At 39.7% G+C, this 18,474-nt stretch overlaps 1 protein-coding gene across 2 annotated transcripts; it reads right to left on the reverse strand.

The window, feature by feature from the left end:
* Positions 1–6,787: 6,787 nt before the first annotated feature.
* Positions 6,788–16,703, reverse strand: LOC311300450 (fucolectin-7-like). 2 transcript variants are annotated; one of them, XM_084424729.1, is made up of 7 exons: positions 16,615–16,703; positions 16,035–16,094; positions 10,532–10,596; positions 10,299–10,331; positions 9,212–9,494; positions 8,416–9,046; positions 6,788–7,045 (listed from the first exon to the last, which is right to left on the reverse strand). In XM_084424729.1, exons 2-6 carry the CDS (start codon positions 16,043–16,045, stop codon positions 8,833–8,835), a joined length of 606 nt encoding a protein of 201 aa, XP_084280855.1. In that variant the 5' UTR covers positions 16,046–16,094; positions 16,615–16,703; the 3' UTR covers positions 6,788–7,045; positions 8,416–8,832. The 2 variants fall into 2 exon arrangements, with proteins under 2 accessions (XP_084280855.1, XP_084280854.1); XM_084424728.1 differs by having other exon boundaries at positions 16,035–16,097; positions 16,615–16,684.
* Between the last annotated feature and the right edge of the window lie 1,771 nt (positions 16,704–18,474).

An 18,474-nucleotide genomic window follows, 5' to 3' on the forward strand; every position in this document is an offset into this window, starting at 1 on the left:
TTACTTAAGGCCATTTATTGTTATAATTCAAAATAACTGACAATTCGTAAACTTTGTGTTCTAGAACTTTTAAATAAAGGAGTTATTTGAAAGAACATAAATCTCTTACTGTACTCCCCAAATTGCAACAACAGAAATAAATGTAAAGACAGGTGTTTTAAACATGTTTTTACACAGGTGGGTAACCTAATGTTGCCTGAGCAGGTGATTCACCAGAGCCTGCCTGATTTCAAGAGCCGGAGCATCAGGTTCACCCCGGGTGTGTTCCTGAGGCTGTTGAGGAGCTGGATGTACCTGTAATGCTGCAGGTGGTAGCTGCTGTTTTTCCCCTTCACATATATTGTGGAGAATGCAGCATGCAGCTATACTGTAGGTGAACGTGATTTCACCGAGTACAACATGTTCCTGGATCAACATCTTTGTTGATCCTGGAACAACTTTCCAATCAACCAATCAGATTTGAGGGACAAGTTTACAGTTTATGTCAAGTTTAGGCTTAGAACCAGGGTGAGGTGCTTCGACATCAGTGTTATTCACCTATCATTTCCCTCTGATTTTAGGAAAAAGTTATGGGTAGGGTTAGGTTTAGGGGTAGGGATAGGGTAAGGACTAAATTTTGGGACAGGAATGTTATTCCAGGATCAACAAAATATGTCTTACTTGGCAAAATCACGGTGACCCTATACTGTAGGCATGAAATCATGGTCTATGTCACACATTTTGGCCAGGACACGTCATCTGGTTTTTAGGTGTCCAAATGTATGTTCACCTTCACACGGATGGTGCTGAGCTGCTCATTGAAAAATGTTTGTGCTTCTGTCAAATTCTGATATATTTTTAAGATGGAAAAATGCGGTTTTACAGATACTAGACACGTGACTTTCAAATGAAAGATTGGTATCAAAGAGCACACCCAGGTTCCTAACCGATGACGAAGACTTGACAGAGCAGCCATCAAGTGTTAGACAGTATTCTAGATTATTACGTGTGGAAGTTTTTTGTCCAATAATTAGAATCTCAGTTTTTTCAGAATTAAGAAGTAGGAAATTGCTAGTCATCCAGTTTTCTATATCAGCTATGCATTCCGTTAATTTTGTGAATTGGTAAGTTTCGTCAGGTCGTGAAAAAATATAGAGCTCAGTATCATCAGCATAACAGTGAAAACTAATGCCATGTTTCCTAATGATATCTCCTAATGGTAGCATGTACAGAGTAAACAGCAGCGGTCCTAGTACTGAGCCTTGTGGTACGCCATACTGAACTTGTGATTAACACATTAGACATTGTATATAAATGTCCATAACAATAAACTAATGAATACACATTTTGCAATGTAATTGGCTACACCATGAATAGTGTGACAATAAATCAAGTGTTTAGTATGCAGGCTAATGTAATAACTTTGAATCTGTTTAGAATTAATGATATTAAGAAGAGGATCTGTGACCTCTGGAAGCATCTCTTTCAATAGTTTAGTCGGTATAGGGTCTAACATACATGTTATCGATTTAGATGATTTAATGAGTTTAGTCAAATCTTCCTCTCCTATAGCAATGAATGAATCGAATTTGTCCTCAGGGACACCTCTCTGCCGCGCACCACCCGAAGGATTACGCACTCTGAGTCCCAGTCTTTTTGCGCTATTATGTAGTTTGTTGGTTTGTATAACACGCAGAAAAATGTGTCACAAGGATTTTATCTTCATCAAAAATTAAGGCAATAAAAAATGTATGTGGTTTCATTTTACTTTTTACTTTTTTTCGGAATGTTACACCAGACTGACTAGTTAGACATTTTATATTATATTGCTGGTAGGCCTACTTAAAAAAAAAATATATATATATAATATAATAATATATATTTATTTTTATTTTTATTATTAATATCTTCTCTTTTGTTGTTATTTTATTAGTTTGTCTCAAAACACTGATTGATGACTTTAAACAATGCTTCATAAGAAGTTATTAATCACTTCATGCCATTGTTTCGATGTAGCCTTGTGTTTATAAAACGTTGTATACAAATTTAAATAAAATAAGCAAAAGCAATATTTATATTGTTTTTGCTGATGTCCACTAATAACCTTTATTTGCATTTATTTATTGGTCTGTTTTATTTTGTAAGAAATTCCTAGTACCCTTTCAGTCGCTCACGTATCGACTGATTGGGATCACGCTTAGGGAGCCTGTCATCTTCGAGTATTGATAACATGAGCCAATGCACACATTTGCGATGTGAGCTTTGCATCCACACTCCGCCCCGCAGCGTGGGTATAAATACAGAATTGGATGCACGCAGCACTTGTCTTTCGTTTCGGAGCCGATCGTTCTTTATGACGGCGTCTCTGAAGAGTGTTGATTTATTCAACAAGCGAGTGTGTCGGTGCTTCTTCTGGAAGTCTCTCCCGGTGCTGGTGGTTCTACAGAGCGAGTGCAGCGGTGGTCGTGAGCCTTCTGAGCTCTCAATTGCTGTTTTAACAGCATTCCTTTTTGTGTTTGTTTGTCTGAAGGCCGGTTGAGGGCGAAGAAAGTGAGTGCTTATCTGGTACAGGCTGCACACAGGACAGGACATCCCTGACAGGGATGTGTTGCCGCGATCATTCCCCCTGTGTGGGTTAGGGTTAGGGTTAGAGTTTTTATTTCCTCAAAGAGCAACACGGGTGCGTTTGCGTCTTTTTCAAGATGTCATTCCACCCGTGCGTTTCTGGATGCGGTCGTTCCCTGTCCCCCTCTGAAGGTCACAATAGTTGCATCACGTGTTTGGGCTTACAATACGCTGAAGCAGCTTTTGTGGATGGTTCATGTTCCCATTGCGGGAATATGACCATCTCGGTGTTGAGTTCGAGACTCGCCTTAGTCCGCGAAGGTGGAGTTCCTATTACCACGCCCCACCCTAGGGTGCCGTGTGGGATGGGGGATCGGAGGGTCATAGTGATGGCTTCCCATTCCGGTAACCAATCCCTGTGGGCCCATCACTCCTCTATAACTCCGCAGCCGGTGGACTCCCCCGTTGAGTGCGCTGGTCCCACTGTAATGGATCGACCAGCCATTTCATTCGGGGCCCCTCCAGAGGACAGGATGCCGATTGCAGCATCGGAGGGTGAGCTGAGCTCTGGAGATGACGACTCGGCTGCGTTATCCCCTTCGGGGAGTGTAACGTTGCCCAAGCCAGATCCAGAGATGTCAGCTATGCTGAAACAGACTGTCGGGCTGTCGGGCTCGCGGAATCCTATATGTGTATCTTCCACATGTTACCTCCCTACGGGCAGGATGAGGCTTCCACAGCGTTTTCCTTTCCAACTAAAGGGCACGCTTTCCCAGTGTTATCCAAGCCTGACTGAGTGGGTCTTGCGGAACAGCAGTGACTTCCCTGGCCTAAGCCCTGTCCCATCTCCGCCCCAATAATGTGGGGGGATCAGAAGGCTTTTGTCTAGGCACTGGAAGGTGGCAGCACTAGTGGCGTTTTAATAGGGATCCCAATCAGTTGACACGTCGGCTACGTCGAACGTGAGCAACTGAAAGGGAACGTCTCGGCACAGTGGTGGAAAGAGTACTGAAAAAACATACTCAAGTAAAAGTACCATTACATTCCAAAAAAATTTAGTGTGAGTAGAGTAAAAAGTACTTGTCCAAAAAACTACTTGAGTAAGAGTAAAAAAGTAGCTTATTTAAAAGTACTCATGAGTAGTGAGTACTGAGCTGCGGATTCTACCCCCTTATAATAAACACTGTGCACTACAATTTATAAATTAAAAAAAAAATTGCACACTGTAATTCACATTATATTTTGTTCTTTGTCAGAAAGATTGAAGAATATCTATCATCCATCTTTTTAAACGGTACCAATTTTAGTCTTTTGATAAATGAGAATCACTAATATTATCAGATTACCTCACCTAATGCACTGAAAAAGGCTAAGATAGTAGGCTAACACTAATTACACTGTAATTCCATGCTATTAAATATGTCACAATTTAAATGTAAATGCACATTGTTCTAGAAGGGTGGCATCATCCCTTACATTTTACACGGCTACATTTACTCACATTGTAATGCTGATAATATAATTTATAAGGAAAATTGTGCATTAAATAGGGAAGTTATATCCAGGAAACTTTTACAAAAGAAACAAACACACACACACACACACACACACACACACACACAAATGCATGTCTCTTTGTAGTCTCCACGAAGCTGTTTTATCAGCAGCATCCACACACAAAAAAACAAAAGTTGAAAATGAAAAATGTTTTTGCGCAAGTGCACTTGCCAAATGAAGATGGATTGTATGAAATGGATCAATCAAAAAATGTTGTTTATTAACAAGCTGTAGTCACGCACTGACAGAAATGCAGTTCAAGTTAACACCATGGTTCATTAGGTGCACTGATACTGAATCTGGCTGCATGACGAGCACGAGACGCAGCAGTGCACAGATCGTGACGCGCTTCTCTCTATAATGAGATTGTGAAGTAAATGGGAGCGGGAATTCACCGCATTATGAACTCGTCAGGCAATACCCCCAACCTTACACCGAATGTTAGGCCCTGTAGATAGCCCAGCCTATATAAATATCATATTAAGCAGAAATGTGAAATGTACCTTAGCATATTAGAGGAAGACGCTGATATCTGGATTGAACTGATACTTGAAGAATGCACTTCCACACAGCAGTCACGAGTAACAGCAGGTACAGGCGGTTAAAGTTTTCTATGCTTAATTTGATTTGGTGACAGTCACAAGACCGATTACTCGATCCAATCACGTTGATGGATAAAAATAAAATTAAAACAAGCATGTAATGAGTAACGACCACAAACAGAAGGAAAATAGCTGGGTAAAAGTACCGATACATCACTTAAAATGTACTCAAGTAAAGTAAAATTACACAATTTTTAAATAGGAATCGATCGATATGGATTTTTAGTGCCGATGCCGATACCGATTTTTTTTCCATCAGCCTTAGACGATGACCGATACGGGCTGCCGATTTTCTTGGGCCGATATTTGGAGCCGGTACTGCTTTTGCTCACTCAATTTACATCATAAAAATGACACAATGATGATAACAAATGTTACAAGTCTCAATTTAAAAAAGGAACATTTATTGAACTTAAAAAAACAACAATATTTGACAAATATTAAAAACATGTGAGGTAGAACAAGTAAATTAATTTACTAACAAAGTAGATTAATTTATTTCTAGCCCTTTATGACATATATTTATGGAGATGAGACCTGCGTGCGCTTGCGGAATTCTGAAAAGTTTAGATGTTTTCATCTCACCACGGCATAGGAGCGCGCTGCATCGCATGCGTGTCGCAACCGCGTCGCTTCTTTTTTTCTTTTACACATCCAAACCTCAACCAGGTGGTTGCTGAATAAAACTCCCACAAATATCACGGAATCACAGAACAACGTCGGCATTATTTAATCCTATGACCAGTGTTCGTAACAGCTGCCGTATGCATATGGATAGCCTCAAACTTAGCTATTTGCAGCTCCCTAAATACAATGACAAGCAGTTTTATAGATGAGGCATTCGCGTTTTCCATTTGGACCCACAAACTTGCTTAGCTATAGTTGCACGCACATATAGAGCAACGTGTTTCCATTTTCAAAGTGTATGGCAATATTTCAGCTTAGTCAAATAGGTTACAGCTTACAAACTTAGCTGTCTGTAAATAATGGCAGGAAAAAAATATCGGCGAACGCAGCAGCCACGTATCGGCCGATGCGATACACGTAAAACCCGCAAATATCGGCCCGATATATTGGTCAATCACTATTTTTAAACTACTCAAAAAAGTACAATTTCTGAAAAAAACTGCTTAATTACAGTAACGTGAGTATTTGTAATTCGTTACTTCACACCCCTACGTATGTAACCCTCGTTCCCTGAAGGAGAGAACGGAGACGTAGTCCAGTCGCCACTATTGCTGGACCACCGCTGACTCCAGGCTCCGCTCGGCTCCTCAGCAAAGACAAGTGGTGCGTGCATCCACTTCTGTATTTATACCCGCGCTGCGGGGCGGAGTGTGGATGCAAAGCTCACACGCCAATGTGTGCATTGGCTCGTTTTATCAATACTCGAAGATGACAGTCTTCCCTAAGCGTGATCCCAATCTCAAGTCTCTGTTCCCTCCTTCAGGGAACGAGGGTTACATTCGTAACTGGGACTTTTCATGGTGCCAGATGTTGGTCTCCATGCCCATACCGGGCAATTTTTGTTTGCAATCCTGATTTTCTCCAGTTTATGGTTAAACAGGGAGAGAGGGAAGAGTTATGTAAATTATTATACTGAATTATCTTTCTCCAGGTAATTTAGAGAGATTTCTGGGGTAGTTCGTTTTTTGTATTGTTATTTTGGCCAGGCTCTCCCCTGAAGCTATTGCCCCTATTTTCATTATTATTCTTTTTCATATTAATATTTCTGGCTTGGTTATTGTTGATTTTGTGCCTTTTTTCTCTTTATAACAGATTATTTATTAAAAGTTAAATTAAATTAAAAGTTAATATTGGTTGATTTGGTGGTTGTTGTTGATTGTGACAGAAGGCTGGAAATCTTTGTTCTCTCCATGGTTTTCTTTTTCTTTCTCTTTCTTCTAATTCTTCTAACGTAATTCTTCTTTACTTTGTTATCAGCTCCTCAACCCTAGATGGGTGGCTATGTAACACTATACCTCCTCCTCATTGTAAATATCCAAATGAGCCTTTTTTTGATTCAGAAACATACAATACAACATGCAATGCTGTAGTAATTTATTGATTTAGAAAGCAGAGAGATAAAAAGATAAGTAAATAAATACACAAACCCCTGGATCAAACTGGGGTTAAGAATCAGGTGCATTTTAAAAACCATTTCAAACCTTTACTGAATGTGCACTGAAACTTATAATTTATCTTAAGGATAAAATGTGCATACAGGTAAAATTAAAACAATGAAAAAAGTGCAATATTAGTATTGCTCAGAAAACAGAAGTTTGGTATTTTGCTTGTAGGATCAGTGGACTGTGGCGTAACACCCTCTCATTCCACTTAATCTGGCAATGAAATCAGAAAACCATTATTAAAGGGATACTCCCCTTTTTTCGGAAATATGCTCATTTTACATCTCCCCCAGAGTTAAACAGTTGAGTTTTACCGTTTTAGAATCCATTCAGCCGAACTCCGGGTCTGACGGTACCACTTTTAGCATAGCTTAGCACAGATCATTGATTCTGATGAGTCCAGTAGCATTTCTTTCAAAATGACCAAAGAGTTTCAATATTTTTCCTATTTAAAACTTGACTCTTCTGTAGTTAAACCGTGTACTAAGATCGACGGAAAATGAAAAGTTGCGATTTTCTAAGCCTATATGACTAGGAACTACTCTCATTCCGGCGTAATAATCAAGGAACTGTGCGGCTGTACCATGAGTGCAGCAGGCGTAATGATATGACGCAGCGCCTGAAAATAGGTCTAATAGGTTAGACAAACTTAGTCCCGGTCACGTTGGAAGAAGTTACCGAGCTGGGGACTATTTTCAGGCGCTGCGTCATATCATTACGCCTGCTGCACCCATGGTACACTGGAATACTTGAATCTGATTGGTCAGTCGTGACAGATATCTCCAGATAATGACCGTCATCAACAGTAACGCTGGATAACACACTGCTCATCCGGGTTTCTGGAGCCGCATCACACTGTGGACCCGCTCTCTCTCGTTTCACATAAACACAACTGGTGCCAGTTGAGTCTCTGTTATAGTTATTGGTTGTGTTCAAATATTAAGATTGTATTGAAGTATAATAGTATTAAGAGTACTGTAGTGTTCGTCTTATTGCTTAAATGATTGTTTTTGTACACCATAATGGATTCTAAGATAATAAACGGCCAAGAATTTAAAACAGTTTCATCTCTAATCAATATGTTCATGTAATTATTAATTTGGTGTACATGACTGTACATTATCCCTTAAATATTTGTCTTGTTTGAACTTGTAGGTTTGTCTTGCTAGGGATATTCTTTCTTCATAGAAGCTTTACGTTTATTACAAGTGAGCTAATATAATATTTCAGCTCTTTTTCAAATACTTTGTGTCCAATTTTTTTTATTTGTGGTTAGTAGCAATTTAATAAGACGGGGTCCTGATCACCCTTTCAGGGTTTACTTTACAATAACAACTGTGTTGATTCACATTATCCCTTATTGGTTATCACATTTTCAGTAAGAATATTATATGTAAGAATATATTAAGTAACAACATAATATTATATTATTTGTTACTGACAACATTCAAAGTAATGAAGAACACTCACTTGGAACACAAGTGTACGTTGATGTGTCTGTTAATAAAATAATAACAGTTATACACACATTAATAAGAACATAAACAAATTCTATCACAGAGTCTTCTCTCTCTGTCCCTTACCTGCAAACACCTCGACTTCACACAGTGAGAAATATTGAGTGCGCCCCGGTATAAAAATATTGACATATCGCTGTCATGATTCTGCACTCGTGTCCTTGATTTTCTTTAGTCTTGAGGCAGAATCATGACAGACCCGTGTTTTATGTGCAAACACATGGCCTTTTGCGGGGCCATGTGCTTGTGTTGTCTCGTTCTCTTGCCCCGCCCCCTTGTTATCCTCGTTTTGTCATTATTGCTTCACCTGTTTCCCTCATTAGTTTCTCCCTATTTAATCCCCTTGTGTTTGCTGTCCTGTGCTGGTTCATTGTTATTCAATCAATGTGATACCTACCGTGAGTAACCTGTTGAAAGTCTTGTGAAGAGTTGATCTTGTCTTAGCTGTTAGTTTATTGTCTGAGTCTGAGTCTGAGTCCTAGTCTAGTCTAGTCTTGTCTGTCTAATATCTACCCTATCTTGTTTTGCCCCCTCGTGGGTTTTGTTTTCCCTGTTTTTTCTGTAATAAACCCTTGAGATGTCTGCAAATGGTCTGCGATTGGGTTCTCTCCTTCTAAACCATAACAATCGCCCCCTAATAGGCTTAAAATCAAATGTTTTAGTCTCTCCAGCTGGGATGGACTCAACAGTCGCAGCCCTGTGAAGACACACAGAGAAATAGAGAGGGGCGGATCAAAACGGTAAGAAGCATATTAAATATACTTCTGTCAAAGGCAAGTTTTTATATTAAAATTATTTTTTCAAAGTAATGTTATTTAATTTAGTAAATGTCTAAGGGTATTAAGAGAGAGATAATACTTACAGCTCATTATTGTTGCCATTATTTCCCAGGCTGTTGCCGATACGGATCTGAGCTCCATTTGTATTCTGAAATTCTACACTATTAGTGATGCTAACCCTGGTTACCTTGTAGACTTTCCCCAGGTCAACTCTCCACCAGGGGTCTTTGTCTGCATTAGTATAAATGCATGACCCATTACTCCAAATTGAATTCCTGTTGCCATCGACAGCATTTTGAGCTTCGTATAAGTAAGTTTGACCGAATGTGGAAGACTGGACAGCTGTGGCTCCAAGAGCAAGATTCCCTGTTTAACACAAAATAATAAATAACTTTTCTTTTTTTACTTTAATGTGTTTTTCCCAATAAAATTGGCAAAATAATGCTAAACTATGTAATCCAAATGATTATTACACGGCTCTCTGGAATACTTGATTCTGATCGGTCAGTCGTGACATTCCGAGGTCTGATATTCCCAGATAATGACCGTCATCAACAGTAACGCTGGATAACACACAGCTCATCCGGGTTTCTGGAGCCGCATCACACTGTGGACCCACTCTCTCTCGTTTCATACAAACACAACTGGTGCCAGTTGCGTCTCTGTTATAGTTATTGATTGTATTGAAATATTCAGATTGCATTGAAGTATTTTTAGTATTAAGAGTACAGTAGTGTTCGTCTTGTTGCCCGAATGATTGCTTTTTACACCGTAATGGTCGGTGTTTCCTGAAACCATGTTTCCAATGAACATTCGCTAACAGCATCGCAGTTAAGGTTAGAAGCAGTTTCTTGTTTGCATGACATATGGACTCAATAAATACTTTTGAGACAAATAAGTGTAAAAATTGTGTAAATGAACTGTACATTATCCCTTAAATGTTTGCCTTGCTGGGAATATTTTTTCATCAAAGAAGATTTGCATTTTTTACAAGTGAGCTATTTAAACTCAAATCAATATTTTGTGTCCAAAATCATTTATTTGTGGCTAGTAGCCATGGGTTATTTTGCGATAACTGTCTTGATGATGTACATTATCCCTTACCAAATATTCAGTAAGAATATTATATACGTGTTACTGACAACATCCAAATTAATGAAGAACACTCACTTGAATCAACAGAGCAAGATGCTGTGTCCTTTACTGTTAATACAATAATAACAGTTATAAACACATTACCAAGTACAAAAAAACAATTATACCATAGAGTCTTTATAAATAAATAACACATTTTCAATAACCATTTTTCATCCTATAATTGTAATAAATTAATCTGATTATGATACACAATAATTACAGATTTTCAGATCCAGGCATTTTTACTTGTATTATTCTAAACGTACCTTTGGAATCAGCGACGCACATCCCAGTAAAAAGTGTTAGAAACAAAACCACACGCATGTCCATCCTGATATAAGACATAACACATCTCATATCAGCATATGAAGGAATCATTTTCAATTTCTCCTCCTCATTTAAACAAAGAAACATATATATTGGTATTGTAATGATAAAATGGTATATGCTCGGAGAGGATGGCATGGCAGCCAAACTGCAAAATATGAATAGCCTATACCTTACACACCATACTAATATTTGTTTTCTATACTTCACATACAGTATTCTTTATTGTAAATAATTGTAATTAATTATAATTAAAGGGGCATTCCACCCATTTTAACATTGTTTTTTATTTAAAGTGGGTCATATATGTAGTCGAAATGTAAAATAAATTTTGAATTTGGTGCCTTCGTGACCGAGGAAAGACAAAAAATAACTTCAGGACGCATTTGTATGAAAGACAACAACTCCCACAATGCACCACATTGCACAGCTCCGCAAGCCACTCCCACTAATCCAGAAAGCGCATATCTGCCTATAAGAGAAATCACTCTTCCGTCTACAAGGCTAGCTACCACCAGAGCTTGAAATTCATTTCACATTCACACAAAATGTCTAGTTAGTTGGCGAACTCATTACTCCTCGTTTGTATTTCTTTCGAAAAGGTGAATTATTGCATGGTACCTGGATGTTCAGTCAGAACATATGCGGTGCGAAACTAGGATAGTTCTCAACACAAACGTCCGTGTCCTCGTCTGATTCAGAGATTTCGTCCAGGAGAAATTGTCATCGTTGAAACTCTTTGCCGCAGACGGACTCTATCTCTGTGTTCGTAGTTGCATCTTACAGTCTATGAGTTGCATAGTGAGATCACCGGCGCCACCAGTCCGCCCTAACTCGAGCCAGTCCGGGCTCCTCGTCCGCGGCAGGCAGGTCTTCTGCCTCGGCAGCTCTTCGCTATAATGCGGTTTGTAAAGGTAGCCACAAACACCTGATTCAAGCATCAGACTTCCGAAATCCTCTTCTTCTATATCATATTGAGCACTCTCCTCCGCTATTGTCATAACTTTACATCTGTCTCCACAGCGCCTGTTAGCTTAGCTTCAAACAAGATGGAGGATATTGCTTTCAGTTTCAGAGAGTAAAGTCCCACCCACTCAGGCCCGTCGCGACAAGACAGGCAAACCAAGCAATTGCTTGGGGCCCCGAGCTGGCCTGGGGCCCCAAGACAACGACTGGTTAAGAATAAAATGCAATGACAAACTGTGTGAGCGCCCCTTTGATAGTCAATGCAGTAAAGTGCAATGACACTGTTATCGGGATCCCCCTCAAGGGGGCCCCCCTCAGTAGTCGCTGACAGCAGCCAGCCAATCACGTGATCTCTGCTGCCGGCAAAATACAAAAACTCCTCGGCAGTCATCATGAAGCGGAATTATGCTTCAGGAAGCCAGAAAATAATGAAGAGAAAGGAAGAGGAGGATAAGAAAAAACAAGATAGTGGTAAGTAGGGGTGTAACGATATACGTATTCGTATTGAACCGTTCGGTACGAGGCTTTCGGTTCGGTGTTCGGTACGCGTTTTCAAACCGATCGGTTCGTTGGATCATTTTTCCTGCCGACCAAAATTTAGTTATTTCAAATGTAGGCGCGTTGCGCGTGGCAAGCGCGCTCATAATGTAGAGACGCCGGCGCGGCCACAACATTGCCCAACATCAAATGGCAAATGTAATGTAAGCGGGAACGAAAATGAGCTACTCGTTTTTATTGTGTGGTTGACGGACCGTTGTTTATCAGTTTGGACCAGTGCAGCGCGAGCCGATCGTGATCATGCGACACTGTTACTGTTACTACACAGCTCTAATAAGAGATCCAGTAAAGAAAGCATTTGAATTCGCCACTGAAGTAATAACATTGCTGCGAGATCTAGTGAGAAACATTCACATAGTTTGGCAGGAATAGTAGGCTATAATGCCTTCAAGTAACATTACTTCGGTTTTATTTTGACATTATGAATACAATGCAAATGTTAATCTTAACTAAAATAAACATTTGTTTATAACTACTACAATACATAAATACAATTACATTAAATTTTTTCCAAGGAGCTGTTTTGTTTTATATGCTCCTAAGAAGAGTCAATTATAGCTCCAGAATTGCTCAAAGTAAAAATAAATCATATTTTATGATGCTAGTTTTAATTAAAAAAAGAAGAAAAATAAATAAATCAAGGAAATTGGCATTTCTTTCTTTTTGCTGTATCGAAAACATACCAAACCGTAACACATGAGTATCGTATTGAACCGAACCGTGAATTTTGTTACACCCCTAAAGATAGAGGTAGGCCTAAGTGATAAATTACACTGGATAAAATAGCTCCACTTGTCTTGTACAAATGGTGTAATTTTTCAGCAGGTAGGCTAGAAAAAATATGTTTATGTTAGCTACCTGCCTGACGGCAAATGCTGCTTGTAACAAACAGTTAGTGCAACTTTTTTTTTCGAACGGACGGAATATGGTTACATATTATATTATGTTTTTTTTTGGGGGGGGGGGCCTCCATGTCCATTTTGCTTGGGGCCCCCAAATTCCTTCAAACGGCCCTGCACCCACTGATCTGTAATAGGTCTGTAGCGTGAGCGGGTCCCGCCCCCTGGGAAAGATGAGGAACTAGTGCTTGTAGTCTCAACAGAAATCCCCCCCTCTTACACTTCCTCCTACAATGACGCAAAATGACGATTTTTGCGTCATTGTAGGAGGAAGTGTAAAAGGTAAATAACGGATTTCTCCCGTCTCAGGGGAAAATGAGAGAGTGTTGCACGACCATTCAATAGTATGACTGGGTTTCTAACAATGCAAAGCTTAATGCAAATGGGTGGAGTGTCCCTTTAATATAAGGAAAGTGATATTATCGGCTGTTTTTTGTATTATCAACTGTTCCTCTTCTGTTTGTTTGTTTGAATGTTTATTTGTTTGTTTTTCTATGGTGGTGTAATTCTATTCTGTATTTAAATATAATTAAAATGCTTTGGCAATAGGCTACTATATTCCACATATCAGGCCAATAAAGCAACAAACCTATCAGTGGACAAGCTGAACAGAATATCTGACACACTCGGTCTCTCTTAGTGTATTTATTAGTTGCCATATCAACACTATATAGAGAAAAAAATTGCACTTGCAAAAGTAAATTTCTTACTTAGCCTATGTTAATTTTTCATCTCTGTTTTTTGTGTTTCTTTAAAGGTCCCATTCCATGGATTATTTTTATTATTTTATAATGTTTCCAGGGGTGCCCTTATAATGTTAGTATGTTTTTTAGATCAATTTTTTTTATAATTTAGAAATAAAAGGCATATTTCCTAGCCTGATTTCATTCCCTGGTTTGAACACTCTGTTTGAAGGGGCGTGTCTGCTGTGAGACTTCAGTGTAAACGCCCTCTGCTGTGATTGGCTGACATGCTTGCATATGAAATATCTGGCATTACATGTGGAACTATCTGGAAAACTTTTACTATTACAGCTATTATACGTTTTTACTATTACAGCTATCTGGATTAACGAATCATGAGAAGTTTTTTAAGTATTTAGATCTATTACCATCACATAAAAGGTTGCAGTGATGAGCACTGAGCAGATGACAGTCTGTTGATCGAGTGAAAGATCTTATCATTGCAACGCAGTTTCTGCACTCACTAATGATTTCACCAATGCAAACATGAGGCATATAAATACAGTAAGAGCTTCGTTGTGCAGTGTAACAGCTTCATTGATTTCATAACGAGTTTTGGCAAGTGTCCAGATAAACTCGCGCTGTATGATTGACAGCTTGGGCGATTGGAAAGGGATTGTTCTTTGATCGCTTTCTGTATATTAATCACAGTTTAAGTAAGATTATTTTCATCCTACTAAGAGAAACGAACGATGTGAAGAGTGATCGCTACTTCCATATTAAATCACTATACTTACCGCTTGCTGGAATATAGTTGAAATAGTCCCCTTCGTCAGTATGAAACGCTGAGAGAAGTCTGCTTGATATTATTCCAGGTTAGAAAAACAGTCCGTGGTGAAATGGACAGAGCAAACTAACAACTTCGAATTAAACTTTTGCGGTATCCGATTATAGATAAACATCAACCACGTCTGTTGACATTTCGCCATCAATACGCCTGTGTTCCTGTGGGCGGAGGTTACGGTTCTAGTGACATCATTAAAGCAGGATGTAGAGGGGTGTAGTCCAATCCAGCCGTTTTTTGTAGTCAACTTCTGTTAAATAAAATATCTCGCTTGGCATTGAACTTTGAGCTTTATAATTTTACAGATATTATTTATACTCTAACAACAACATTACACACTAACTAAAGTTTGAAACATGGGATCACATAGAACGGGACCTTTAAAATTAGACAAATCTGATATTATTTTAATCTTATATCTGTTAATTAACAGTTGAGATAGTTCTTTAATGCTGATTTAACCAGCAGAAACACTCGTCATGTTTAAACCCCAGTTGCTCAGGCGGGGCATGTTGTCACACTGCATTACAATGAGCCTCTATTAGAACTATGATATTCTATTCTATACTTTTATGAATTCTATTGAGAAACCATGAGAAAAAGGAGAATAAAGACTGAGAGTCAATGTTCAGAAATGATTAATTATTATTTTGTTTTGAACTATGCTGTATAGCTGTGTTTGTTGTCAAACTCAAAAAAATATTTTATTTTTAATTATTTAAAAAATGCCATTATTTTATATGAAAAAGTTAATAATTGTATTTTATTGAGAAAATATTTGCGTTTGTCTTGGATAATTTTTTAATTAGATCAGATAACATTTTAATCTGTCATATGGTCATGTTATAATGAACCCCACCTATGGGGCATGTTGTCACATTTCACTTCCATTCTTTCGGGGTAAATCAAGAAAAAAGTACACTGTGAAACAAAACCACATTATTGTACTAGGCAAGTGTACTCCCCTAATCATTATTTTGCTGTTTAGCTTCGTTTTACATTCACAAACCCTGAACAAATGTACCAATGCTGTCTGTCTGTTTGCTGTATGTTTCTTTCTTTTAGATTTGTATTGATATGTTGTTGTGCTTAAGTAATTGCAAATAATTAACTTCCTACTTTCAGATTCCTTAGATTTTGAGAAACCGAGGTATTGTAAGGAAATCAGACAATCATAAGATCAATTTAAGAGTGTTGCAAAGTATTAAATGTTCAGTGTTATTTAATGCTATTTAGAATAATTGACAAAAAACAGTATTTTCAGTAATTTAAAAAAAATCTTAATTAGCGATAAATTGTCGATATAACTGGTTCTTGTTGAATGTTCTTTTGTCATTATTGTATTGCTCTGAGTGCAACAAGACGCTTCTAGACTACTATATATTATATCTTTACACACTGACTTGAATTGTCCAAACAAAAGTTTAGTTTTATTAGTAAAACCTCCAATTTATATCATGCTCTATAGAAAGTGCATAAACATTCAACTCACCTGAATTTCATCAATGTATCACCCTCAGTCACAGAAGACCTTCACAATTCAGCAATTGATCTGCTTTTAAACAAAATACATTTTTATATAATAGGCTTCATAAATGGAATTAATAATATTTTTATAAACAATTACTATACTTATTATTTATCCAATATATTATTCATATGAGGAATATTATGACCAATCATACGAATAATATTCAATTTCACATTTATATCACACAAACACGCCAAAAAGAGACAAATATCAAATTAAAGCTTTCTTAAGAGTATCACTGTGTTATTTCACTGATCTAACACATTACAGTAACAGAATTATCAAAAGAATCACGAAGATGGAAATGACTCCTACGTCACATTCCTGCTCTGATCACTACTAGCCTCAAACGCTACTCCAGCTCTGATCACTACTAGCCTCAAACGCTACTCCAGCTCTGATCACTACTAGCCTCAAACGCTACTCCAGCTCTTTCTTCAGGTTTTTAGCTTCAAAACGAGACCCTTTTCACTGGTCTGTGTGTGTCTACGTCTCAGATGCGCAGATCAAAACATGCGATGGAGCCAAAAACCTTTGTTACCTGTAGTTGGTGATGAGCGATTTCGAAACACTGATTCTTCAGATTCTTCAAATCTTTGGTTTCGAATCAGTGGTTCAGAGCGTTTATAAAACTGCCAAAGTCACGTGATTTCAGTAATCTAGGCTTCGTTACATCATAACTGTGTCGAAATGTTTCAAATGTCCGTTTCCCAATACCAAACTAGTTCGGTCTTGACCACTCTGCCTCTAATATAATACATACTAAATATAATATTAACACATAAAACACAATCTCTCTTTGTTAAATGTCAGTTTTAATTATCAATAATAGCCATTATAAAAGTATATAAGTAAAAGGTATCAGAAGCTATACAATAAGAAATAATAATAATAATTTGTTACATTTATATTGCCCATCCATCCATCCATCCATCCATCCATCTTCTACCGCTTATCCGGGGCCGGGTCGCGGGGGCAGCAGTCTAAGCAGGGATGCCCAGACTTCCCTCTCCCTAGACACTTCCTCCAGCTCTTCCGGGGGGACACCGAGGCGTTCCCAGGCCAGCCGGGAGACATAGTCTCTCCAGCGTGTCCTAGGTCTTCCCCGGGGTCTCCTCCCGGTGGGACATGCCCGGAACACCTTCCCGGGAAGGCGTCCAGGAGGCATCCGGAAAAGATGCCCGAGCCACCTCAACTGACCCCTCTCGATGTGGAGGAGCAGCGGCTCTACTCTGAGCTCCTCCCGAGTGACCGAGCTTCTCACCCTATCTCTAAGGGATCGCCCAGCCACCCTGCGGAGAAAGCTCATTTCGGCCGCTTGTATCCGGGATCTTGTCCTTTCGGTCATGACCCACAGCTCATGACCATAGGTGAGAGTAGGAACGTAGATTGACTGGTAAATCGAGAGCTTCGCCTTCCGGCTCAGCTCCTTCTTCACCACGACAGACCGGTACAGGGACCGCATTACTGCAGAAGCTGCACCGATCCGCCTGTCAATCTCCCGTTCCATCCTTCCCTCACTCGTGAACAAGACCCCAAGATACTTGAACTCCTCCACTTGAGGCAGGAGCTCTCCACCAACCTGAAGCGGGCAAACCACCCTTTTCCGACTGAGAACCATGGCCTCGGACTTGGAGGTGCTGATTTTCATCCCAGCCGCTTCACACTCGGCTGCAAACCGTCCCAGTGCATGCTGGAGGTCCTGGTCTGATGAGGCCAACACGACAACATCATCCGCAAAGAGCAGAGATGAAATCGTGTGGTAACCAAACCCGACCCCCTCCGGCCCCTGGCTGCGCCTAGAAATTCTGTCCATAAAAATTATGAACAGAACCGGCGACAAAGGGCAGCCGTGCCGGAGTCCAACACGCACCGGGAACAAGTCTGACTTACTGCTGGCAATACGAACCAAGCTCCTGCTCCGGTCGTACAGGGACTGGATAGCCCTTAGCAAAGGGCCCCGGACCCCATACTCCCGGAGCACCCTCCACAGGCCGCCGCGAGGGACACAGTCGAATGCCTTCTCCAAATCCACAAAGCACATGTAGATTGGTTTGGCAAACTCCCATGAGCCCTCCAGCACCCTGTAGAGGGTATAGAGCTGGTCCAGTGTTCCACGACCGGGACGAAAACCACACTGTTCCTCCTGAATCCGAGGTTCTACTATCGGCCGGATTCTCCTCTCCAGTACCCTGGCATAGACTTTCCCAGGGAGGCTGAGAAGTGTGATCCCCCTATAGTTGGAGCACACCCTCCGATCCCCCTTCTTGAAAAGAGGGACCACCACCCCGGTCTGCCAGTCCAAAGGTACTGTCCCCAACCGCCACGCGATGTTGCAGAGGCGTGTCAGCCAAGACAGCCCCACAACATCCAGAGACTTGAGGTACTCAGGGCAGATCTC

Source organism: Rutilus rutilus (genome assembly GCF_951802725.1).
Source record: "Rutilus rutilus genome assembly, chromosome: 11".
In the NCBI taxonomy this organism is placed as follows: Eukaryota; Metazoa; Chordata; class Actinopteri; order Cypriniformes; family Leuciscidae; genus Rutilus; species Rutilus rutilus.